The 23,508-nt window shown below is 45.6% G+C and overlaps 9 protein-coding genes across 9 annotated transcripts; 6 read left to right on the forward strand and 3 right to left on the reverse strand.

Moving 5' to 3' along the window:
• Nucleotides 1-335: 335 nt before the first annotated feature.
• On the forward strand, nucleotides 336-1,002 carry I203_102362 (uncharacterized protein; the record flags this gene model as incomplete). The annotated part of the gene is made up of 2 exons (XM_065517075.1): nucleotides 336-760; nucleotides 849-1,002. The coding sequence occupies 2 exons, from the start codon at nucleotides 336-338 to the stop codon at nucleotides 1,000-1,002; spliced, it is 579 nt and encodes a 192-aa protein (XP_065373893.1).
• A 2,082-nt stretch (nucleotides 1,003-3,084) lies between these two features.
• On the forward strand, nucleotides 3,085-3,434 carry I203_102363 (uncharacterized protein; the record flags this gene model as incomplete). The annotated part of the gene is made up of 2 exons (XM_065517076.1): nucleotides 3,085-3,206; nucleotides 3,305-3,434. 2 exons carry the CDS (start codon nucleotides 3,085-3,087, stop codon nucleotides 3,432-3,434), a joined length of 252 nt encoding a protein of 83 aa, XP_065373894.1.
• A 1,886-nt stretch (nucleotides 3,435-5,320) lies between these two features.
• I203_102364 (uncharacterized protein) lies at nucleotides 5,321-5,724 on the forward strand (the record flags this gene model as incomplete). The annotated part of the gene is made up of 2 exons (XM_019149744.1): nucleotides 5,321-5,417; nucleotides 5,522-5,724. The coding sequence occupies 2 exons, from the start codon at nucleotides 5,321-5,323 to the stop codon at nucleotides 5,722-5,724; spliced, it is 300 nt and encodes a 99-aa protein (XP_019000842.1).
• A 790-nt stretch (nucleotides 5,725-6,514) lies between these two features.
• Nucleotides 6,515-10,274, reverse strand: I203_102365 (uncharacterized protein; the record flags this gene model as incomplete). Its single annotated transcript, XM_065517077.1, has 4 exons — nucleotides 6,515-9,034; nucleotides 9,092-9,559; nucleotides 9,703-9,881; nucleotides 10,226-10,274. The coding sequence occupies 4 exons, from the start codon at nucleotides 10,272-10,274 to the stop codon at nucleotides 6,515-6,517; spliced, it is 3,216 nt and encodes a 1,071-aa protein (XP_065373895.1).
• A 749-nt stretch (nucleotides 10,275-11,023) lies between these two features.
• On the reverse strand, nucleotides 11,024-12,673 carry I203_102366 (uncharacterized protein; the record flags this gene model as incomplete). The annotated part of the gene is made up of 6 exons (XM_019149746.1): nucleotides 11,024-11,668; nucleotides 11,763-11,947; nucleotides 12,033-12,132; nucleotides 12,237-12,371; nucleotides 12,434-12,512; nucleotides 12,603-12,673. The coding sequence occupies 6 exons, from the start codon at nucleotides 12,671-12,673 to the stop codon at nucleotides 11,024-11,026; spliced, it is 1,215 nt and encodes a 404-aa protein (XP_019000844.1).
• A 400-nt stretch (nucleotides 12,674-13,073) lies between these two features.
• On the forward strand, nucleotides 13,074-13,872 carry I203_102367 (uncharacterized protein; the record flags this gene model as incomplete). The annotated part of the gene is made up of 4 exons (XM_019149747.1): nucleotides 13,074-13,149; nucleotides 13,212-13,232; nucleotides 13,291-13,390; nucleotides 13,485-13,872. The coding sequence occupies 4 exons, from the start codon at nucleotides 13,074-13,076 to the stop codon at nucleotides 13,870-13,872; spliced, it is 585 nt and encodes a 194-aa protein (XP_019000845.1).
• A 482-nt stretch (nucleotides 13,873-14,354) lies between these two features.
• Nucleotides 14,355-17,909, forward strand: I203_102368 (uncharacterized protein; the record flags this gene model as incomplete). Its single annotated transcript, XM_019149748.1, has 8 exons — nucleotides 14,355-15,858; nucleotides 16,014-16,521; nucleotides 16,629-16,747; nucleotides 16,810-16,895; nucleotides 16,954-17,441; nucleotides 17,504-17,585; nucleotides 17,662-17,778; nucleotides 17,835-17,909. The coding sequence occupies 8 exons, from the start codon at nucleotides 14,355-14,357 to the stop codon at nucleotides 17,907-17,909; spliced, it is 2,979 nt and encodes a 992-aa protein (XP_019000846.1).
• Nucleotides 17,910-18,286: 377 nt separating this feature from the next.
• Nucleotides 18,287-18,759, reverse strand: I203_102369 (uncharacterized protein; the record flags this gene model as incomplete). Its single annotated transcript, XM_019149749.1, has 2 exons — nucleotides 18,287-18,495; nucleotides 18,630-18,759. The coding sequence occupies 2 exons, from the start codon at nucleotides 18,757-18,759 to the stop codon at nucleotides 18,287-18,289; spliced, it is 339 nt and encodes a 112-aa protein (XP_019000847.1).
• Nucleotides 18,760-19,573: 814 nt separating this feature from the next.
• I203_102370 (uncharacterized protein) lies at nucleotides 19,574-23,338 on the forward strand (the record flags this gene model as incomplete). The annotated part of the gene is made up of 15 exons (XM_065517078.1): nucleotides 19,574-19,669; nucleotides 19,729-19,923; nucleotides 19,987-20,070; nucleotides 20,128-20,242; nucleotides 20,307-20,901; nucleotides 20,959-21,152; nucleotides 21,205-21,359; nucleotides 21,413-21,911; nucleotides 21,977-22,073; nucleotides 22,128-22,156; nucleotides 22,337-22,346; nucleotides 22,404-22,902; nucleotides 22,962-23,042; nucleotides 23,095-23,183; nucleotides 23,251-23,338. The coding sequence occupies 15 exons, from the start codon at nucleotides 19,574-19,576 to the stop codon at nucleotides 23,336-23,338; spliced, it is 2,826 nt and encodes a 941-aa protein (XP_065373896.1).
• Between the last annotated feature and the right edge of the window lie 170 nt (nucleotides 23,339-23,508).

The raw sequence follows: 23,508 nt of genomic DNA on the forward strand, positions 1-23,508 counted from the left end.
TGCACTAGAACCCTTATGGCAAGAGATGAGCTGGCTTACCTTTGTGTGACATGACGTTGCGCGCATTTACAGAAGTACCAAGTGCGTTTTGGGGTCTGTCATCAGCAAGAGTGGGGAATTGCAGATTCTGGTCATGAAAGGATACACGGCTATATCGATCCAAGGCCTCTGTCCTCAGAAACCAGGGTATTTCATATATACGTATCACTATTCCCTCCTTTACATGTTTCTCTTCTTAATCATTTCCTTGTCTTGTATACATTCCAATTCGAAATACAGTCCCGTCTGATCACCCATATCATATATCATAGCATTCATTGATTTTTCTATTCAGCATGGGCAAAAAGTACTATTGTTATGTAGCATTCCCTGAATCCTCACATCGTCATTCAACGCCGTATACTTCTTCCTACGGTTATTCAACGTCTTATCGGACGCCTACCGGACGACCGTATCGAAATATTGAGGTCGAGCGAGAGCCCCGTCGTCCTGAAGATAGGACATACACCCGTCGCAGTTACACTTACCCCTCTCGAGCCAGTAGCTCCTACTATCCTTCTCCTCAGGGTTACAGCAGTCACTCACAGCCTTACCCTTCGGGAGGTAACAGCTATCACTCGCGACCGGGCGATTACTCCAATTCGACTTATAGGGGTCCGCCACCCACTTACCAGAGTCAACCATCTGCAAATCCTGATGGGATCCGAACATATACGGCATCCGAGCTGAGAGAGTTGAATCTCAATGCCCCACGTAATGTGTAAGTCACCGCATACCAATCTCTCGATTCACATGTCAATTGATGATCAAGTTTACTGACGCTTCAGATATGGTGTACTGTACTTTAGGTGGGACAGGGTACCCTCAGGGTATGGACTATCAAGCTATAATGAAGATCGTTCAAGAAATGAAGGGAACTTCATCTTCAGATCGCAGAATAGCCGAAGAGAAATGTCAATACCTGTGACTTATAACGGAGAACGACTGTCCGAAAGGCTTTGATCCCTGTCTTCTGTCGTCGTTGATTCGATCTGGTACATGGGTGCACTGCAAGGGGACGCTTTTATCATTATGCATTCTGAATTAGTGTGAACTCATGGTCGTTGCACCGTTTGTCGACAGCAATCTAGCTCAAATGCGGACAAATCTTGCAACTCTTAAGAGATGAGGTTTTTGACTCACGATCAGAATACAAGTTCACCGCTTTCACAACTTTGAGCACAATACCTTCGCTCAGAAGTGCCTCTGTGTTCTTGTGGGCAGGTCACAATACTCAGCTTCTCAGAGACTGACATCCGGTTGTTGAGGCTTCTGATGGAGTCGATTGTCAAGTTGCCACAGCTCACACAATGCCCAGTGCACGTTTACTGTATCCTACAACATTATGCAATACCACAAAGGCCTAGATTCTTGAGAACTGGCCTTCCTTTTTACGCGAATTGCAAATCAAATCCCGGTATAACCAAACTAGCTGATAACGAAGTTTCGCATGGAAGACTGATTTTCTGAGGATGTGACATTTTTCAGCCAGATATGAGAAAACTGAGAATGAGTTTCGCAAGATATACTCGGTTTGAGCTATCGTTGTGTAATTTCACATACTGCTCGAATAGACTATTATAACATACTTGATCTTTCCCCGAGTGCCACACAGCTTTCGGGTCGGGTTTTTCAACATGACTTCACACTCTCGACATCGTCAGCAAAGCTTACGCGGTCCCAAAGCCACCAGCGGCCGCTACTATCGACCTTCCAACGGCAGCAGCAGGAAAAATGATTCTGCGTTCCGTCAATGGTACCCGCTGGATCCGCCTCAATTACCCCGCCACTCGTATTCCCCTCGTATTCCCCCGATAGTGATTGCTATGCTTCCGAACGAAGATATAATCTATATGACAATTCCACTGGTACTTCTCCCTGCAATAGGCCGAATAGGGATGACAGTACAGCACTCCGAGAGAGGTGTACGATGATGAGTATGTTGAGCATGGCGATCGTCGGTATGTCGAGGAACACGATGATCCATATCAGGGCTATGAGATTTATCCAGACCCCTATTACCGTCAAGACCCATATGCGGATTATGAAGATCATCGACGTACTACTTGTTACGATAGTCGTGAAGACGGTTATGCTCATCCACGATATGTCCAACGACGCTCTGACTCTGATCTGGGTGGAAATTTAAGACGACCGTTTCCTCACGGCATAAGAACGCCAAATGCTTCTCCAGGGCACAAAGGCCAATATGAACCCCAGTCCAGTCGACCGGAGCCCAGCCGAACAACTATCGTCACTAAAGCTTCCGGTGAGGGTGACGACGACATCCCTTCACATATGTGAGTATTCGATATTCCAGTGTAGTCACTTCGCTTGATGAAGCTGAGACCAAATTTGGTTGACAGTCTGCGCCAGGTGCCTGAATGCGAAGGATACGAATTAAGTTATTCCGAGCAAACCAGAGAGAGTACTGCATATGTTTTCGAAAAGAATAGAGATCAGCCAGGCAGGGAACAGGGTTTTGCTGTCGTCGTTAATACGAAATGATTCAGGTATCCATATATTCGATGGTCTATGAGGGTTTTAGGAGATGATGAAATGGATGCTGAATAATGGCCAATGTGACCGCCACTCCCCACTAGCTGTTCACGTCATCATGACAACCTACAAAGAACCTTTTCATCAACTCCTTAGCTCTGAAAGAATGATGTTAAATCTATTGATAAATGCAATTCAAATCACCGCCGGGCCAGAAGACGCGAAACCACCAAGACACGTAGTGTACACTATCTGCTTCTCCATGGAAGGTAGAGGTAGAAGGGTTCTGTCGAATGAAATGACATAATTGGTCCATCCATTCAATTTGCAGCCTAATATTCTGATTGACATTCTCATTCGCAAAGGTTCTACCCGTGCTTCTCCTTTTTGTATTCTCCATTGTTCGAAGGGTTTCCTCAATCCACCCTCTGTGTTCGAGTCATAGGCAAGGCGGATGATCATCATCCTGCCAGATTTCAAGGATATAAATAGTGCGTAAAACTTGAGCATAATCCGAAGGTCATGTCTAACAACAACTCAATTACAATGTCCACTCAAGGCAACAATTCGCAAACTGGCTCCACTGCTCCCACTGCACCGGCAGGTTCGGCTCTCGCCTACGAAGATGATGAATGGAGGGTCTTCGTTGATCCTCCTGGTACCGACCTGTGAGTGTGGCATGGTATCTCTTCCTCCATTCAATCCTCACATCGCCATCAAATGATCAGAGCTCACAGCTGATCGATACTGACTTGACACCGACTAGATCTATATTGGACACCTGCTCTGCGTACCCCCAAAAGCCAAGTGCTGACGGCACAAGTTGTACCCAAGTGTACATCACCCCGAATTCTGACTTTATTCAAGTATATACTTTTTCCAAGAAAAACTTTTGACGAGTGACAGACCTAAGGTCTTGCGCAGTATACTGTACTCCCTTACGGTGTCTGTAAGCTCATGGTCATAAAGTACAGTATGCATCTAATTAGCGCTCTTTTGAGACTCTAGGAGAGCAAGTCATGGTGAATTCTACAAGATACATGTACCTCCAGATATGTACCTCATGTTACGCCTTTGCTAAAAAGTGGAAGAACCATTCCTTCCTTCTTATAACGTATCTTGACAATCGCCTTGAGCTTCTGTATATCACCATGTAGGTTGAGCTGGCCCTTGATCAATGAATCCACTAACCGCAACTGTACCGTCAAGCATCTAGTATTTTGGCCTTACATCTATCGTGTGGTCCTGACTTGTCATATATATGCCTACTCATACACTGGAGCGTGATTTGAGACGTCATCAACAGATGGATTTCGTTTATGCAAGATTCGATAATTGATACAGGTGAGAATTGAACTTGAGGTTGAATGATCACTATTACGATGAGGGGGCCAAGCGAAATTGCCGTAGCTAATGACGCAGAAATATAAAGACAACTCTGTTCAGCATCGAAGCTCGGGGATATACTTTGCTGCAAATCGACAATAGGGCTTCTTAAGATAAAGACAACGGAATCTACGAAATTCAAAATCATGGGGAGATCGAAAGATACTTCGAATCAGACGGGCCATGACGGGAAGTTGACACGAAAGCAGGTAACATCCGTGCGGGTGAGCATAGCTCGAGATCAATCATCTCCAATGACACTTGAGCGTGATTGGCAGGATGCTGTGGTCTCTTGTTGTTCGTACCTCCAATGATAGTCGCATCCTTTGACCTGACTGACTTATGAGGCTGTTCGGTTCACAGTATCACCGCCACAGTCAAATTCCCAGAGTTCACCTCATTAAACCAAACATCACGGTGAAGCAGAAGTATGGATGCTATACGCGAGAGCCTCGATAAACAAAATCATCGTATCCGGCTTGTTCGGTGCATGAGAAGGCCCTCCTCTGCCGAAGCAGACACACCTGCTTGATTTCTCCCCGAGCTGCGTGGTGGAGCTTCTTGCTTATTTGTCTAAACAAACGATAGTCAAGTAAGCTAAATCCTCTGTGATCGGATCTGTGGCTTCATCATCAACAAAAGAGACCTGGACTGGTATGCTTGGATGTGGGCAAATGCATGTCGTACCTTTGAGCTGTTGGGTGAAGCGCATAATTGCGGGACTGATTGTATCCGCAGAAATCCAGGGTGTTCTGAGCTGCATTAGTATCCACTATAGATTTCAAGACAATTGCTTCTCTCTGGAGGGCGGGAGACATACTCAAAAGAATTATTTTGGGGGCCGGCATCCTGATCGATATCATTTGACCAATCGTCAGTCGTTCGCGAACCCGAACATGGCCCACATACTACGTTGAACAAAGGTGTAGCTGAACGGACGCCTGCGGACTGCCTCGGTGATACCGTATGGAACACTAGGCAAGATCTCGGTGCAGGCTGATTTCACACTCCGGACATATTGTTGTGTTCAAAACTGCGTAGTTGGTCCGATGGCAGGATCCGCTTGGACTTCCAGCTTGGCCAGGACAGAAATACTCTCTCAATGGCAGTCCAACGGGGTAACCCTTCTTCAGAGGCGGAGGCAGAACTGTCTGAAGAAGAATTTTGACTTGGTGTAGTTACTGAGACTCCGAAGCAGCCGGTCTGTACTCCTGGCGTCCGTATCGCCCGATTCTCCGAGATACGTGAATCGACAATTTCGGGATGGCGACCTGTCCGATTTAAAGTATAAAAAGCCTGTGATTATTGTAGCTCTTCGCAAAGATGCTCTCATACCACTACAGCGTTACACCAACCATCCACCCAAAACATCTACCACATATCATATTACAGAACCATGTCAACAGGCGGCGCTCCAACTGAGATCTCCATCACTGAGACTCCATCACTAATAGCTTCCCTTGATCCTGGAACTGTATCACGGATGCTTAAAGGTTAGTCTGACATCTTTCCCTTCGATCCATTTTCTCTATAATCATCTCTTCCATAGCCACTCACTCATTTTAACTCAACCATGGCTGATGACATTTTCCCGCAGCGCTTGACACTGAGAGAAGCTTGAACGCGTCTATTCTGTCTGCGGCCACAGATGATGACAGAACTAGCAGAGAGAATGCTATGAAACCTGTGCGTGGAGCACTGAACAAATACTTGACAGAGATGGGCACAGACAATGAGAGTGTAAATAAATCCGCCTTGGACACTGAAGTCAACAAAGTCAAAGAAACCTACGACGTTTGAGCGATAGCTTAGCACAGACTGACTTGCATGCTCCGCTCATACGGAAATGCACAGGAGCAACGACTGATATACTGCCCATACTTTTACAATCCTATGCATCGTATTGAATGATCATGTACGGAGTGGTTCAACGGATCACGCAGTGAATTACAATGAACACTCCAATATCTGCGACCTCAGAGAAAAATTGACTAAACATCTCAAGTGGTCTCTCAACCTCGATCAACAGATATATCAATCCATAGGGTCCTTCTAGTCAAGCCGTGGAAGCTAAGAACTTAGCTTATTATGTACAAGGCTTTAAAGATGATTATGATTTTCCACTTACGTTACGTAGGCCTTCCTTGAATGATCAAAAGTAACCAGATACAGGCGCGATAGATATTTGGCAACCCAAAGTTCTGCATAGTCTGGTGTGCTCGGGGGTGTTCACATCATCCACCGACGAGATATGACTTGCTACCATTTCATGCTACAGCGTATGTTACTTGAAGCAATCGAGTGCCACATCTCGCTATCTTATACGGGCTGCAAGCTGCTTCTTCATTCAGAGACGCAATTTGATCTGCACCAAGTTAATTTGAGAAATAGGACACCGTCCTTAGCGTTGGGTATACATGACTAGATCATGAGGCGCCGAAGCTCGAGCTACTGACTGTGAAAGCAAAGACACGAGAAAAGAAGAATTTTACACAATGATTAAAACCAATGATGATTATCCTGATAACAGAAATCGATTAATCGTCTATAAATGAATGTCTATAAATGAAAAACTGAATTCCTATTATCCTTATAATTCTTCATCAGTGAAAACTTCTTCACCTCTCTTCCTTCGGGCCATTCGGTCCTTCTTGGCTTTTCGTTTATCAGCAGCTGAAACCTTCTTCTCCTTCTTGGCCTTGGCGATGGGGTTACCCAAAGCGTCGTACTCAACTTCATCATCGTCATCCTTCTTCTTGTCGATTCGCTCACCGGAACCTTGACCTTCCACCCAGTTGTGTCCGGAAGCTTCGAGGTGACCATCTCTCATGGCCCACACTTCGGAACAGATGGACTCGGAGAATTCTCTGTTGTGGGTAATGATCAAGACACCACCTTCGAAGTTCTTCAAAGCGGCGATAAGAGCAGCGAGGGACTCTCTGTCGAGATAGTTGGTAGGTTCATCCAAACAGATGATGTGGGGTCTTCGCCATGTAGCAGCACCCAAGACGACCTTGACTTTCTGTCCACCGGAAAGACCTCTCATAGAGTTGTGGGAGACGAATTCAGATTCCAAACCGAAGTCTTCGAAGTGCTTTTCGATTTCTCGTCGGACCAAAGGCCTCATCAAACCTAATCGTTGAGCTTCTCGGGTATCGAGTTCCATAACCTTCTTCTCGAAACCTCGAGCAACCAATTCGTCTCGAGACAACCACATGTTCTCAGCGGATGAAAGTCCCTTGAATGAGACTTCGTATTCGTAAGACTGCTTGAGCTTCTTTCGGGCAACAAGCTCGTCGATCAATCTCTTAACACCTTCCTTGACGACGACGGCACCTTCCTTCATCTTTTGCTTCTCTTCCTCGGTCATGACTCGGGTAGCTTTGTTCATCTCCTCCAAATCTTCACCGGTCTGGTATCGCCACAACATGTATTCGAGGGGAGTGGAGTCCAAGTGGTTATCGATGTGGTGGAAAGCGTGTTGGGCAACGTAACCAATGACCAAGTTAGGGTGTTTCCACACTTGACCACCCTTGTTGGGTTCGGTTTCACCGGTCAAAAGCTTGACCAAGGTGGATTTACCGGAACCGTTAGGACCGAGAATGGCTACTCGAGAAGAGAGAGATACTTGAAGAGAGATGTCGAAGAGCTGTTGTACAGGAGCGCCAGGATACTGGAAGTTGACGTTTCGCATTTTGAGCAAAGACTTCTCTTTGGTCTTGACACCATCAAGAAGAGGAGGAGCAGGGAGCTTGAATTGGTATTCCTCAGCAACTTCAAGTTGGAAGTATGCCTTGGCTTCGGGGACCATGCCGACGAAAGCTTCGAGGTTGCCGGGGTATCTCTTAAGCTTGAAGTTGTTCAAGTGGAGAACATCGGTGATGGTTCTGTTCAAGAAGTCAGAGTCGTGAGAAACGATGATGGAGGTACAGTGGGTGAGAGAGGTAAGGTAGTTGATCAACCAGTCGACGTTAAGAACATCCAAGTGATTAGTAGGTTCGTCGAGCAACAAGATATCGGCCTTGAAGAGAATGGCTCGAGCAAGAGCAAGCTTCATCTTCCAACCACCGGAGAGCGAACCGATAGAGTGTTTTTGCTTGACGGCATCGAAACCGACGGACTCGAGGGTAGATCGGATCTCTTCCTCGCTAGCTTGTAATCGCTTGTCAGCGAGAACCCAGTCGATGATAGAGATCTCAGCTTCGGAACCATCGATATCGTGTTGCACGTAGAAAGTTCGGACCTCAGTGGGGGGAGGGAAACCTTCGACTTGGTTGTTGATGATGGCGTTCATGAGGGTAGATTTACCGGTACCGTTTCTACCACAGAGACCGTATCGGTGACCTCTCTTCAATCGCATAGAAGCGTGGTGTAACAAGATCTTGGCACCGTAAGCCAAGTTGAATTGTTCGATGTTACAGAGATCTTCACCTTCTTCCTCGTCATCGAACTTGAGTTCATCGGACTCTTCCTCGTCGGCCTTCTTTTGGAGAAGTTCTCGGACGGCAGGGAGAGGGTCGTAAGATGGGAGGGCGAGTTTGATGTATGAAGGGAGAGCAGCTTCCCAGACTTGTTGCTGGTAGTTGTGAGCGTTAACAAGCGAGGCAGCAAGTACACCGGCGTAAGCGATACCAGGGTTGGCTTGTTCAACGGAAACACCGTCCTTCTTGATCAAGGCAACGAAGTTCGTAGCAAGGTTAGGACCCTCAGCGATCTTGAGAGGAGGGAGATCGGATCCATCGGAAGATTCAGGTACTTTACCGATTCTTCGGAGGGTGGCAATAGCTCGGTTGGCGACTGATCGAGCTTCGGGATCAGCAATGGTTTCGGAAGTCTTGATAAGACCAGGGAGCAATCGAGGAAGGAAAGGTCGGACAGTGTATTCGGAGTCGACCAATTTAGACATGTTATCGGCGATAACACAGACCTTTCTCTTGGTGGCTGTTGGTCGTTCATCGAGACCTCTGATAAGAAGAGGGGCGATAAGGGAGATAGTAGGGGCGGTGACTTCGGAAACGAAGGTGGTGGCGGAAAGGACAGTGATAGTCTTTGGGACTTCCTCGATGGGGTTAAGGAGCGACTTGATCAAAGCGGGAATGAATTTTTCAATCTAAGGTGACGAATCAGTCAGCATGAGATAAACAAACTATCGATGAACAACACTCACATCCTTGTTCTCACACAAAGCACAAGCCTTCTCGAGGGTAGCCTTGGCAGCCTTCTTGACATCGGACTTGGTGTCCCAAACGGCTTCAGCGAGGACGGGAATGAGGTCAGGCATCGCTTGGGCCATTTGGTCGTGAGCGGAAGAGATGAGCTGCTGGAGGACATCCAATGAACCGGATTTGATTTGCCATTTACCGGCAGTTCTGATCTGGTTGAGCAAAGCAGGGAGGATAACGAAGGTAGCCCATGGGTTCATGGTCTGGACGAGGGACTTGACGGCAGCGAGGGAAGCGGTTTGGACTTCCTTAGCCTTGTCGGCGAAAGCCTCGAGAAGAGCTGGGAAGGGGGTGTTTTCTGCGGAGGAAACAATGTATGGTTCGAGCAATGGGGCGGCACCGTTCTCCAAAAGAGTGGAGATGGCACTAGCAGCACCCTCTCGGGCAGCAGCTGATTTTTTGTCCGTAAGGGCCTGACGAAAACAAAGGAATACAAGTTAGCATACGTTATGATGGTAGAAAATTTTGCGCGCGTCGCCACCTCGTTCTCAACTTGGGAGTTCTGAGATCCAGTGTAAAACACTCGCGATCAGAAGTGGACAGAATGATTGCTCACCTTTACGAGGGCATCGTTAAGTCCGATTTGGCCAAAGAACTCAACACCGTTCTTCTTGGCGGCGTTGGCGAGCTCGACGGCAGCTTCATCTCGAGCAGATTTGTCGGCTACGAAGAGGGTGGCGAGGTCGAAAGCGCCAGCTTTGGCGGAGGTGGCTGAAGGGGCAGCAGCGGGAGCCACTTGATTTGATATCAGCTTGTTGTCCTTGCGATGAGCAGTAAGGTAGTTGACTCACTTTTGGATATTAATCTATAACAGAGGGAAGAAAGAGATCTTTTTTATTTTCTGATTTTTGATTGACCTAGAGCGTATTAATCGTCTAGAGCCTTACAGATACGTCTACTGAAACAGAGAGCGTTGGTGTAGCTAGTATACTGAGATACAGATGGATGTATGAGATGGTGGGTCACCAGTTGGTGAATATGGAGTATGAAGGAAAAGAAAAAGAAGGAAAGGAGGAGATGATGACAGAAGTAGTTATAGATATAGATGAAAAGCATTGATACCAACGTGTGGTGGTGACTGGTGGTGCTGGCGGCGATGAATGAAAATTTCAAAAGGGAAACCCCCATTCGACCGAGCGCTTTTGGGTGATATTTACCATATCCGGTAATTCTGTGGCACACAGCATCAAAGGAAGCGACAAAAAAGTCAACCAAAAAAACCCACACACTGAGCATAGGATATAGGATATAGGATTTCATCGGTGTATCTCGGTGCTTTGACGGGTGGGTCAAGAGTGGCACATTAAAGCATCACTCCATCCGCGGATCAAGAGACCGTGTTCAGAGCTTATTTATTTCTCTTTATCTCCTCTCTTTCTTACAGCATGTTGGAGCGATACGAGTACATGACACAGATCTGATTCATCGCATCATAAGTTATTCCCCCAATTCAAATTTTGGTTTTTCCACAAAAGGCACCGTGTTTCACTTCCTTTCTTTCTTCTTGCAACCCAGCCGAAGCGGATCGATTCAAATCAGTGTCATTGATTAACCTAGATCGTGCGGCACGGGGAAATGAAAGATCGACGTGATTTCACATGTACTCTGAGATGTATGAGATCTTTCAGCATGTCAGGTACATCGCTCATATGATCTCGCCACTCGATTCAACGCATCAACCTATCCTAAGTTGGGACTAGATAATCGGCATTCATCCCCTGGACTGATTTATCCTCACTGATGATTGCGATACCATTCTTCATCTTTTCCAACATGATAATATACATCTACGCTACAAGCTCAGATCATATATATACAACAAAACATCGTATCACCAATCACTAAATTGTCTATGTGCGCTTTTCACGGCATCGCTACTAACCCCATTTCCTAACCTCCCCACATACCCCACAGCTCCATCTTTCCATGTCGTTCGGACCAGACGTACAAAAGGTGCAATACCAGCCTTGATCCGTCTTTATCCCTTCTGCTTGTACTGGTAAAGAAGCCGGTTTGGGTGTAAGACAAGCTTCGCATTTTGTCGAAGAGGGAGGATTGATGAGCGTACATATCTCGCAAGTCCATTCTTGGGCTCTGGTAACTGCCACTTGCTTTGGCGTGTTGATGGTTGATGACAAAGGTCGAGAAACTGTAGAGGTACCTGAAGACGATGTTGGCTTATTCTGACTGTTATTCGTGGTGGTAGACCGTATTTGGCTGGAAGAGGTAGTTCTTTGTTGTTCAGTTGTCTTGGGTATTTTGTTTGGTTTCTCATCCGGCTTCTCATCCGACTTCACCTCGTCGTCACTATCCCCAGTCAAATCAATCACTTTTGCTTCACTTGTGTCCGTCTCCCTCCCGCTCGAGCTGCTTTCACCTTCTTTATCCATTTCTAAGCCTTTCTGCAGATCCACCGCATCAACACCTATACTTTCTTTCTGAGCTTTCCTACTTTCATCCTCAGCTTGCTGTCCATGTCCCACCGCACATGATTTATCATCTCTCAATCTCCTTTCAGCAGCCTATACGCACAATGAAAAAGGATAAATCATCAGTGTCGCATTAATCAACAAACCGTTTGAAACGATCGGGAGATTCAAGTTCGTATGTACTCACCTCGATAATTAATTCTTTCATACTCTTTCCTGCCATATTCCTACTCCCACCCAATACCCCACCTCTACCTATCACTTTCTGTACGTTCATCCTTTTCTCAGCAGCTTCCAGACCTTTCTGTCGTCCTATATGCTCGGGTACACGTAGACCAGATAGGTGATTACCTTGACCGTGAAATCCTTCGCCTTTACGAGGAAGAATAATCAGTGACATGCACCATAGCTACACGCAGATGGGTGATCCATTTCTCTTGCGAGAAATCAGACTCACCTGAATATCCTTTCCTCTTCAACTCGTAATACTCTTCTTCAAGCTCTTCAAGGAGTTTATAAAATTTCGCATCATGTGGTCCATGCACATTGTGGGTGAGCTAGATGATACGATATGACTCAGCGATCGCTCTCGATCTATCAAACAATTGATTTATGTCATCCGATGCAACGCAGCAGAGCTCAAGTCGGCGACATCACTTACCTCATGCAGCATGACCAAGACCAATTGATCATACTCGTAGAACGTATTTTCATTTCCTGGTGGTCTCAATCGAAGATTTATCCTTTGACCGGCATTCACGTTGAGGCCAAGTAAAGATGGGTTGGAAGGTAGAAACTGTGGACAGTGCAATGCGGGTCAGTTCGAATGCTCCGTTGATCTGGAGAGGCTATACTCACTTCAGCCAGAGTTCCCACTTTCCATCCTCGCTTCTTCATTATTGGTTTCACCTGACTTGCAATCTTCTCAAGTAACGGTCTGGTCCATCATCGTATCACCGTATCAGCATGAGCTATGTATTTTTGTTATGACATCGATGTGATGCCTTTTTTCGAGCAGACCACTCACCTAGCTTGATCAGACTTGGGTCGGCCAGGCAAGTGCTCGAATCTAGCTATCAAAGAAATGGGATCTACCATTTTGAAAATTCGATCGGTTGACCTGTTCTATCCAAGGTCGACCTGGTGAATGAGTTTCCACTTATCCTAACGATGTCAAGAGATCTCTGACCGAGGGAAGAGAAGTTTGCTCATATAGGGTGCATGTCGATGTGCAATCTCATGACTAGGTCGATATGTAAGCATGAGCATGAGCAGAACAAAATTACGCGTCGTTCTATGAATTTTGTTGATGTTCGAACGAAGCTGACGTATGATGAAAACAGACATAGGACAATGACCGAGGAACAATGACCGAGCCACGAGCCATGAGCCACGAGTCCCACCCACTTTGCTGAATGAGATGAGACACAGATGGAACAACAAATGACAGTGGATATACTCCTCATACAACTCATCGGACACAGACAGACAACATAACATGGCAGGTCAAGCGAGGAAGAGAACGGCGGCTCAGCGTAAGGCTTTGAACGAGGATGAAGAACCTCTGAACCCGAGTGAGTGCCCGATCAACCCTTATCAAACATTTCGGTATCACACGCTGACATCCCTTGTCCAGCTGAAATCCTCGATAACGATGGTAAGTCGAGATTGACTGAACGGAAGTTCATCATCAACTGACGTCCATAGGTATGCAGTTCAAGAGGATCAGATAAGACTATTGAGACAGAAGAATATAGATGATAACAAACAAGCTCATCTGGCTTTGGATATAGGCGTATTGATAGCGTTGGTCATGTAAGTTACAGTCACACTTTCATTTCATCTCATATATGCCCGCACTTCAGTAAAGAACAGTATTGATTTCCATGCTATATGTTTCCATTCCCAGAACTATCCTCCAATTTTTGGATCACTTCTCCTCCCCCAATCCGATATTCTGCATCCTCTCAGTCATCCAATTCGTCCTCCTCCCCTTCTCAATCTCATCCGACCGCATACCCTCGAGATTGCCCGTCACGCAAATATCACCAGAGAACCACTTATATTCCTTGTCTGTTCATCTGACTGTATCACTCTGCGCGTTATTCATTCGATACCACAATTCACTGCCTAGCTCGGGGATGGATGTGGTAGCGTTGGAATTGGGCGAAGTGGCAAGATGGATTATACCTACTCTTGTGGTTGGTGCGGTAGACATGCAGAGAAGGGGGGAAAGACAATCTGAGATTAGGTTGGGAGAGTTAGAAGGGATGAAATATGATTTGAAAGGGGCATAATTCCTCATTCAAGGACATATCACCGAACCATCATGAGTGACATCACCTCACACAGGAAATGAAGGATGTATTCGGGGATGTATAGAAGACAGGGGTATGTGCAGAAGATGATGGCTGATATGTATAGACTACGACAGTACCAAGGACCACGGATGACACTAACGCTAAAGTGTCTATGAAGATACTTTAACAGCCAAATCATCCAATTCGCTCGGTCCAAATCGAAACATTCCTTTATGATTCTAGTCATTGTCAAAAGGTGGCTGATTCGAGTGGACCGATATATCCATCTATCACTATGACGTGTTTGTACTAATAACAAAAGCTCACTGCTGCATACTCATACTCTTTTCCTTTCTTCCCACAACCTTTTCCCGAGACCACCCAACTACTCGTACCTATTCATCCCCCCTCTTTTAACAAAACACTCGTCTCTTATCTATTTACTGGACCATAACCCCAATTGGGTCACTCCCCTCGCCATGTCGCAACCTCCTCGGCCAGCATTGAAACCAGGCGATCGTAAAGATTCCAAAGTCCGATTTTCTCGCGAAGAACTTGCTCCAATTCGATCCGACCCATCAGACTTCTTACCCTCCCACGATCCAGTTCAGCACCAGCACCAGAGGGCATCGGTCGTATCTAATTATTCTGATGCGCAAGAAGGTGGAGAACTGGAATATTACGATTCTAATTCTTATCCATTCCATTCCGAGCCCGTCGAATTGGGCGTATCGACAGATACAGTTGAACCTACCGTAGGCCAAGTTCAGACGGGATACTATAGGGAAATACCTGATCAGGAAGAATACCACGAACAAACTCAACGCGATGTGTATACTGCCGCACCTTCTCGTGTGGTCGGTGGTAGACGTTGGTCTTCAGCTCAACATCGTCCTACGTTAGATACTCTCCATTCAACTGAGGAGGAATACCACCACCAAAAACAGATCATCACTTCTTCTCCTAGAGGCTCGATAGCTCAACAAGTATATCATGAAGATGCTCCATCACCTTACCGTCCTCCTTCAGCCTTACGATCATCGCTCGTCCATAGGGATCGAGAAATAGTCAATGGTAGTCCGAGATCAGGCTTCTACACCGAAGCCGACCTTCCACCCTCGGGTGCTAACAGAGTGGCTAGGTCCTCAGCACCGAATATAGGTTATACACCTCCTAGAAGGATGCTGGAACAACATCGTTTCTCTGTACCAAATGGATCACCAAATATGAACACTGCTAGGAACCAGGATGTGTATTCACCTGGAATGGGAAATGGTAGGGGTACGTTCGGTGAGAGGGAAAGAAGATATTCACCTGTTCCACCATATCAACAAGAAGATCATGAACATGAACAACGAAGAGATTCTCATGCTCAAGGTCAAGTTCAGACTTATGATGATGGGAAAGATAGATTATGGGTTGAGGATCCTTCGATGGAAAAACGAACAAGGAGTGATTCAGATGAGACGTTGTATGGGGAACAAGATCAGAAAGCCAAATATTCGCCCAATGTGAGGGGAAGACAGAGAAGTCTTAGTGATTCTTCTAAACTCGCTGTACCCGATAAAGAAGGAGAAATGAGAAGACGGACCACAAGACAATTAGAAGAAGATGACGATGATGCTTCGAGCTATCATGTGAAAGGTGGTGTATTTTCACAATTACTTAAACTGACTGGAAGGACCAACACGATGAGAAGAAGGATATCTTCAAGATCTGGATTTGGAGGTGGTGAAAGCAAAGGACCTGGATTATTACCTACGATGAAATCTTTAGGATTAAGAAGATTGGATAGTACTGCTTCGACTACGGTTGGAGCGGATGAGTTCGATGAGAATGATCCGAGAGTTACGGGACAGAAGAAGAAACATAAAAGAAGGAATAGTCTTTCGGATTTACCGTTCATGAGAACTAGTACGGGGGATAGTATGTTGCCTGGGGGTAGGAGGAAGAGGAGAGCTAGTATCCAATTACATGTTGCCGGTGAGTGAGCCTTTCATGCTAGGATATACACTCTACCTAATTTGTAGAGCCCAAAAGTCCTACCACCCCAAGATATATCCAATACATCCAATAAATCCAAAGCTTTTCAGTCAACAGTGAATGAAGTATAAGCTAATCTCTTCAATGCATACTAGATATCCTCACCCGTCAACAATTCGTACTCAAGCTCGCCAAAGCACTGATGACCTTTGGCGCCCCATCTCACCGTATCGAATCTCAATTAGGCGCTACAGCCCTAGTCCTCGAGATCGACGCTCAGTTCATCCACTTTCCTTCAATTGTTATAGCTTCCTTTGGAGATATGGACACACGTACTTCCGAAACTCATTTCGTCAAAGTCCAAAATGGTGGATTGGAATTAGGCAAATTGCATAAAGTTCACAATATCTATAAATCTGTCGTCCATGACGAAATGGACGCTTCGGAGGGTACGAAATTGATACATCAATTACTTAAAGCACCTATGGAATATAACCTCTGGCAAAGGATGTTACTTGCTTTCTTATGTTCAGGGTTAATTGCGCCGGTAGGATTCGGTGGAAGTTTGGTAGACGGTTTGGCAAGTGGCGCGTTAGGGATTTTGTTGAGTTTCATGCAACTGCATGTGGCTAGTAAGAGTGCTATGTACTCCAATATTTTTGAGTGAGTAAATCGATGATCAACTTCTTGATTGCTTTTTGGTTTGTCGTATATGCCAGGATACCTTTTACCAGTAGAGTGCTGATTCCATTTCTATCACTATAAACTAGAATATCCATCGCAACGGTCGTATCGTTCACTGCTAGAGGTTTATCAACAACCGGTATCTTCTGTTATCAAGCTGTTGCGTCTGCTGGTGTGGTCTTGATCTTACCTGGATATACCATCCGTAAGTCTAGCTACAATAGCAGGCTGCTCAGTAAGACCTAGCTGATATCTTTACATTTCCAGTATGTGGATCTCTTGAGCTCGCTTCGAAGAATATCATGTCCGGATCGGTCCGAATGGTCTATGCCATCATCTACTCGTTGTTCTTGGTAAGCTGAAAGTTGTAGACTTTATTAAAGAAATACATCAGCTGACTGCGTGATATAGGGATTCGGCATAACCATTGGATCCGATCTATTCTACGTATTCGACCGTAACGCTCGACTAGTATCTCAGAACGCCGCTCGAGCCGCACATTCCTACGCCGAGGTTCACGGTTCATTCATATCCGATTCGATGTTGAATTTCACCTCTGCTACTACAGGTTTACCTATCCCAATGTTTAATGGAACTTTCACATTCTCCAATTCGTCAACAGACCAAATTACCTCGAACCTCAATCAGGGATCGATCATTTGCGTCAGAGATCCAGATTGGCCTTGGTGGAGACAAGGAATGCCACAGATATATTTGATCTTGTTCATTCCTATATTCAGTGTTTTACTGAGCATGTGGAATATGCAACCGTTAAGGTCAAGACAATTACCAGTTATGTGCTTTATATGTTGTATTGGTTATTTGACGAATGCTTTGGCGAATCATTATATCTTCGATAGGAGTGATGTGGTCTCTGCTTTGGGGGCTTTCGTCATTGGGTAAGTCACACTAGTCTCTGATCATCTATTACTGCGCTGATAATTATCTTGTGATGGTGCAGGGTGATGGGAAATATCTATTCTAGAGTATTTGGAGGTACAGCCTTCACTTCAATGGTACCTGGTGTCCTATTCCTCGTTCCTGTAAGTTTCCCCCTCCCTCATCCTCTCTCACCTCGAATACTCTCGTAGTACATGCTGATGATTGGTATGTGTGTAGTCCGGTATAGCAGCTGCAGGTGGTTTGGCAATGACCACCAACCCACATCACAGTGATTCCTATTCTCAGGGATTGATCATTGGATTTAGAATGGTACAAGTGGCTATTGGTATCACTGTAAGTCAACTCTATTGACGATACTAGAATCGTAGCTGACATCATAATGATTGCAGGTCGGTCTATTCGGTTCTGGTTTATTGATTTATTCGTTCGGAAGGAAGAAAGGTGCAGCGTTGTTTGCTTTCTAGATTCCCAATTCCTTGCCAGATGACATGTTTGATCGCAACTGCTTTTGTTGGTACTGTATACCTTGTAGGAGTCTTTGTATCATTTCAAAGTATTCACGGACATTGATATTCTTGCTTCTTTGTCATTGTATAATTATCATTAGGAATAGCCTCAATACTGTATAATGCATTGGTTCTGTGTACTCATATCAAGTCAAGGCATTTGTCAGTGTTGTACCTACAAGGTAATGGTGGTACACTGTCGAACTGCAATCTGAAAGTGGCTGTACTGAAGCATGAATTGCATATAGTCGAGAGACATCAACTTCCGAAGATCAATACGAACGTGAGCTTATTAACATTGTAGTGATGAACAGACCCGGTTGGTATTCTGTTCATCAAGGTCTACAATCATTTATCAGTACATCCCCAAACAACTTGATCATCTTTGCACTCTGGCTCTCCCGGGCAGTACCTATATCATTCATTAAGTTTCTTGAAGCCTGGGGGAGAAAAGCAGTTCTCGTCTCTTGTTGTTTGGGAGTACAGCGAGTATTGAGATCATCGTCATCAATTATGCCGCAGAGCATCGACGTCATTCTTAGTGCTGTCAATGTTGTCAGCATCACTATCAATGAGCATTCCGATCCCGATCCCGATCCCGAACCTGTGAATGTAAGGACACTTCGAAAATTTGCTGATCTCTTGGGAGCTTGTTTGTAAAAATGGAAAGCTACTCACTAAGTTCGCCTTTTTGGGAAGTATTGGTATTCTTCCCATCAAATACCGACTCAAAGGCGTCCAAAGACTGGACAGTAGTGTCGAGAGCGGCTGCTCGTGATTCAGCAACAGTGGAATTCTTTGAAGACATATTAGTAGTTCGTGATTTGATTGGTAGGGGTTGAGCCTGGTTGGATAAACAGAGGACATACTAAAACGTACTGTCTCGCGATTGTGAACTCAAGCATCTTATATCCGATTTTTTGGATTGATCTGATGACCGGTGAATTCTGGGAATCGAAGGAAGGGACATACCCTTTCTCACGACTGCCTAGGTTCTCTCTCCAACAAAAGAGACACAGAAGCTCTTAATGACTCGTAAATGATTGTGTGTAATTCTGCTACCAGCTTCGGACAAATGATCAGGCACAGCAACACCTTTCAAGTCTGACTTGAAGGGAGAAATCATATTTGAAGATGAAGACAAATTTGGCCTCCATTTCTGCTGTAAGTGCAGGATCCTTTGGCTTGGGGCGGTCTCTGGCTTGATGACATGAAAGGTTTTCTATACGGAACAACTGCACCAACGAAGTCGCCAACGGACAAGGTGATTCACCGCCCTTTCGAAGTATGCGGACATAGAGAAGATTAAACGAAGGGCGGGGAACATGTTGCCGCGCCTCGATCTTTCCACCCTCCATATGTAAAGAGGGAACATTACTCCCAACTCGATAGCCACAGAGAGGCTCGGCGGCAGTTATTGCACATCTACAGTCACGGGATCAAATTCACGTGGCCGGCTTTCTTCTCCGCCTGTTTTTGCCGAGGAGACCTCTGTTGACACTGACCGACATTGAAGAGCATGAGGATGGGTACACTTCCTGTCATGCATGAATTATACTATACTGGGTCTTCGATCAGGCAGCAGCTCGTGATAGGCCCACCTGCTATTGATAAGCAGCAGCATGGCTCGAAAGGCAGCTGTGAAATACCGCTCCCTGCGGTCCAATCTCGTCCATCTACCTTTATCCCTGTTTGCTCATTTGGCTCAACAGCAAGCGGTAAGTTGCAATCGTCTTCTACTACATCTTGCTTCGTTACTCATCGAACATCGTGCTAGCGCCCTCAATCCTTGATTATACACCTCTCACCCCTCTCGTCGTCCTCTTCCTCCTCTCGTCAACCGAAACCCGCATATCTAGGATGGTCAGGTCTAGCAGCTGCCTCTTCGCTCTCCCAAGCTGGGGACGGCTTAGAGAGTATAGAGGTAGATCCTGAAGTAGCAATGTCACTCGGGTGGCCAGAGGGTACCTTGGTGAGTAAGCTTTATGTTTAAAGTCTCTGCAATAGTATCAAGGAATGCTCATATGATGGACAGGTTGAAATCAGTATAATCCATAATCCCACGAGGGCCAATTCAGTCTCTGTGACACCATTATCTTCGGATGATTGGGAGATCCTTGTATGTGTCCTGATAAAATACCTCAATGGTACATTCATGGCTGACATATAAAACCAGGAACAACATGCTTCGTTCCTTGAGGATCATTTGTTATCGCAATTGAGAGCTGCACAGAAGGGACAAGAGATAGATGTTTGGGTGATGGGCAAGACGAAAATCAGGATAAGAGTGGGTGAGTGAGCGTTCTACTTTCGCTTCTCAACTGATGTCTCTGATACTTGACTTGACTTGTACAGACGAGACTAACCCCTCAACGTCAACGAAAGAAGCTGTCTTGCTCAACAATGATACAGAAGTTTACGTCGCACCCAAACCGAGAGGCATGAAACAACCCAAACAACAAGTGATAGAACCTTCCGTCCTTGCGAATGGAATACAAAGTAGATCAAACAAGCAGATTAGTGCTGTTCGATTACGGATGATTCCACCACGCGTAGTGTCTGATTGGGGACACCTGAACATACCATCTACGACAACAGCAAGCCAAGTAGGAATATGCTCCTCTCATACAGTGCAAAAGATACGGCGAAAGTTAAGATTGAAACCCTCGATCTCAGATGTCAATGTGAGCTTGGAGCTAGACGACGATGAAACGAAAGCGGATACAGAGGATCAGGAGAAGCAAGATCTACCTAAGGGTGAGGGTGCGGAGAAGCAAGAAGGGAAGAGGCAAGTCGATATACAGCTTGTAGAATGGGACGAGATGCCTGATGGGTATATAAGTTTGATTGGCACAGCCGAAGAATGGGAAAGTGCATGGAGGAATGTTAGAATAACGCCGCTGGTAGGGACAAAGGGGAAGACGAGGAAGAAAGGGGTCGCTTTGGCTCTGTGAGTATACTCAGGAACCCTATTCTCTTAGACCTTTGCTGATGTCAGTCCTCAAAGTCCGAATCAACCTGCTTCCTCCAGTCTTCCGGGTACACAGCATCTCATCGATGATGCCACAACCTATTTATCTCGCACGTGGTCAACGCCCTCGAGTAGACCACTTCTGATACAAGGAAATAAGGGTTCAGGAAAGACCACAATTGCCAAGATTGTAGGGAAGAGATTAGAAGCCGATCGTAGGATATTAGCTGGTAGGTGAACAATCAGCTATGACGCGATTCAATACTCATAAATCTGTTGCAGAACCCATATATGCGGATGTGGCCAAGCTCGATCCCGAAAGTCGACTAACGACGCTGAAAGAAACGATGTCAAGCTGGATCGAGAACACTGAAACCAGGAGACCATGCTGTTTAATTCTCGATGGGTTAGATAACTTGATTGGGGTAGAGACTGAGGTGAGCGCATTGGTGTAGTCGGAGGACCTGATGAGGTGCTGATCCATTGATAGCTCAACTCCTCGTCCAATCCTGCTATATTAGCTGATCATTTCTGTCGACTATTTTCGCCTGCTTCGCTTCCACCCGACGTCTTGGTCATTGTCACAGCGACGAACATCACAACCTTACATCCTATGCTAACAGCTAAACACATCTTCGGTCAAATGCTAAAGATACCACCGCTCACAAAGGAAACGAGACAAGAGATTCTACAATTACTGGTGGAACATCAACCTTCTCCACAAACTCCCAAAATCAACGGAGATTCTGACCGAGAAGACGATGTGGATTATGTTACATTAGGAGGTATGACTGAAGGATACTCAATCTCAGACTTGGTTGATTTAGTGGGAAATGCGGTTCAGCAAAGTATCGTAAGATCGATAAAGTCGGGCGATAAGCCTGAACTTACGATGGAAGATTTTACTCTGGCTCAAGAAGCTTTCATACCCCTCAATCTGAGAGGGGTAGCTTTGCAGAAGAGTGATGTAAAATGGAGTGATATCGGAGGTGAGCTTTGTTCATGGCCTTAGTTCCGCAACTACACCATTTGGCTAACTTTCACTTCTACTCAGGCTTGCATGAACCTCGTCGATTACTCAGAGAGACTCTCGAATGGCCTACCAAGTATGCTCAGATATTCGCAAATTGTCCATTGCGACTACGATCGGGGTAAGTCAGCTATTCTCAGAGCCAAATCTCTACCTCAACTGATGATATGCGTAGCTTGCTATTATATGGCTATCCTGGATGCGGTAAAACCCTCCTGGCTTCTGCTGTCGCACGAGAATGTGGTTTGAACTTCATATCGGTCAAAGGACCCGAGATACTTAACAAGTACATAGGAGCGAGTGAGAAAGCCGTTAGGGATCTTTTCGAACGGGCCAGTGGAGCGAAGCCTTGCGTTTTATTCTTTGACGAGTTCGATAGTGTAGCTCCCAAGAGGTGGGTCAATTTCCTAAAATTTCCTGTTAGCTTCAGTATAGTTGACAGAGAATGTAGAGGACACGATTCTACTGGAGTTACAGATAGAGTTGTCAACCAGCTTCTTACCGAGATGGATGGTGCTCAAGGTTTAAGCGGAGTATATGTCTTAGCCGCAACATCTCGACCGGACTTGATCGATCCCGCTTTGCTTCGTCCCGGTAGACTGGACAAATCCATCTTGTGTGATATGCCTACGCCGTCCGACCGAAAAGAAATATTACAATCGGTAGCTAAGAAATTACATTTGGCAAATGATGTAGACTGGAATGAGCTTGGTGAAAGAACCGACGGGATGTCTGGAGCGGACTTACAGGCTGTAGTGTATAACGCACATTTGGAAGTTGTGCATTCCACTTTGGACAGTATGACTATGAATGGAGATGTTATTATGAAGGGAAAAGGGAAAGTGAAAGAAAATGGGATCAGGGGAGATGGGGATCAAAAGAATTATAGACAACTTACACCTAAGGAAGAGGATGGGAATGCTGCGGTTAGATCGGAAATGATCAATAGGGTGAGTCTACTTCTCACATCAAAGGGTATCATGGGTCTAGCTGAATAACGGGGTTGTAGATGGCGACTATAGGGAAGAATGCAAAGGGACAGGGACATGATAAGCCCGATGCATTGAAAGACAAGCAGGAGGCCCAAAAAGTAAGTCAGTCAAATTCTCATCGCCGCAGCAAAGCTCATCATCGGTAAATAGCCAACAATTCATCATCATCATCTCCTCGCCTCACTCGAAAGCACTCGTCCGTCAGTGTCCCCCGCTGACAGACGGAGATTACAAATGATGTAAGTCGTACATCCAGCCGGTATAACTCTCGATTGAGCAGCTTGCTGATGTGTTGTGGTTATTCAGATATCGTTCATTTATAAGTGATCGGGACGGGAAGATGGGGGATGGTGATTTAGGTAGAGGTACAGGGACAAGAATGAGCTTGATGTGATGCAATCAAAGGTGACAATGCGGCTACTTGTGAGACATGTGTCATGATCATTCTCAGCACAGAATCTCTGTAATCTTGATATAAATACTACTGACACTTATCTACTGATTGGGAAAGGTTCATATCCTTATAACGGAGACGAACTTTCCTAGCATATTCGCAGAGAATAG

Source organism: Kwoniella mangroviensis (assembly GCF_000507465.2).
Source record: "Kwoniella mangroviensis CBS 8507 chromosome 1 map unlocalized Ctg01, whole genome shotgun sequence".
NCBI classification, from domain to species: Eukaryota; Fungi; Basidiomycota; class Tremellomycetes; order Tremellales; family Cryptococcaceae; genus Kwoniella; species Kwoniella mangrovensis.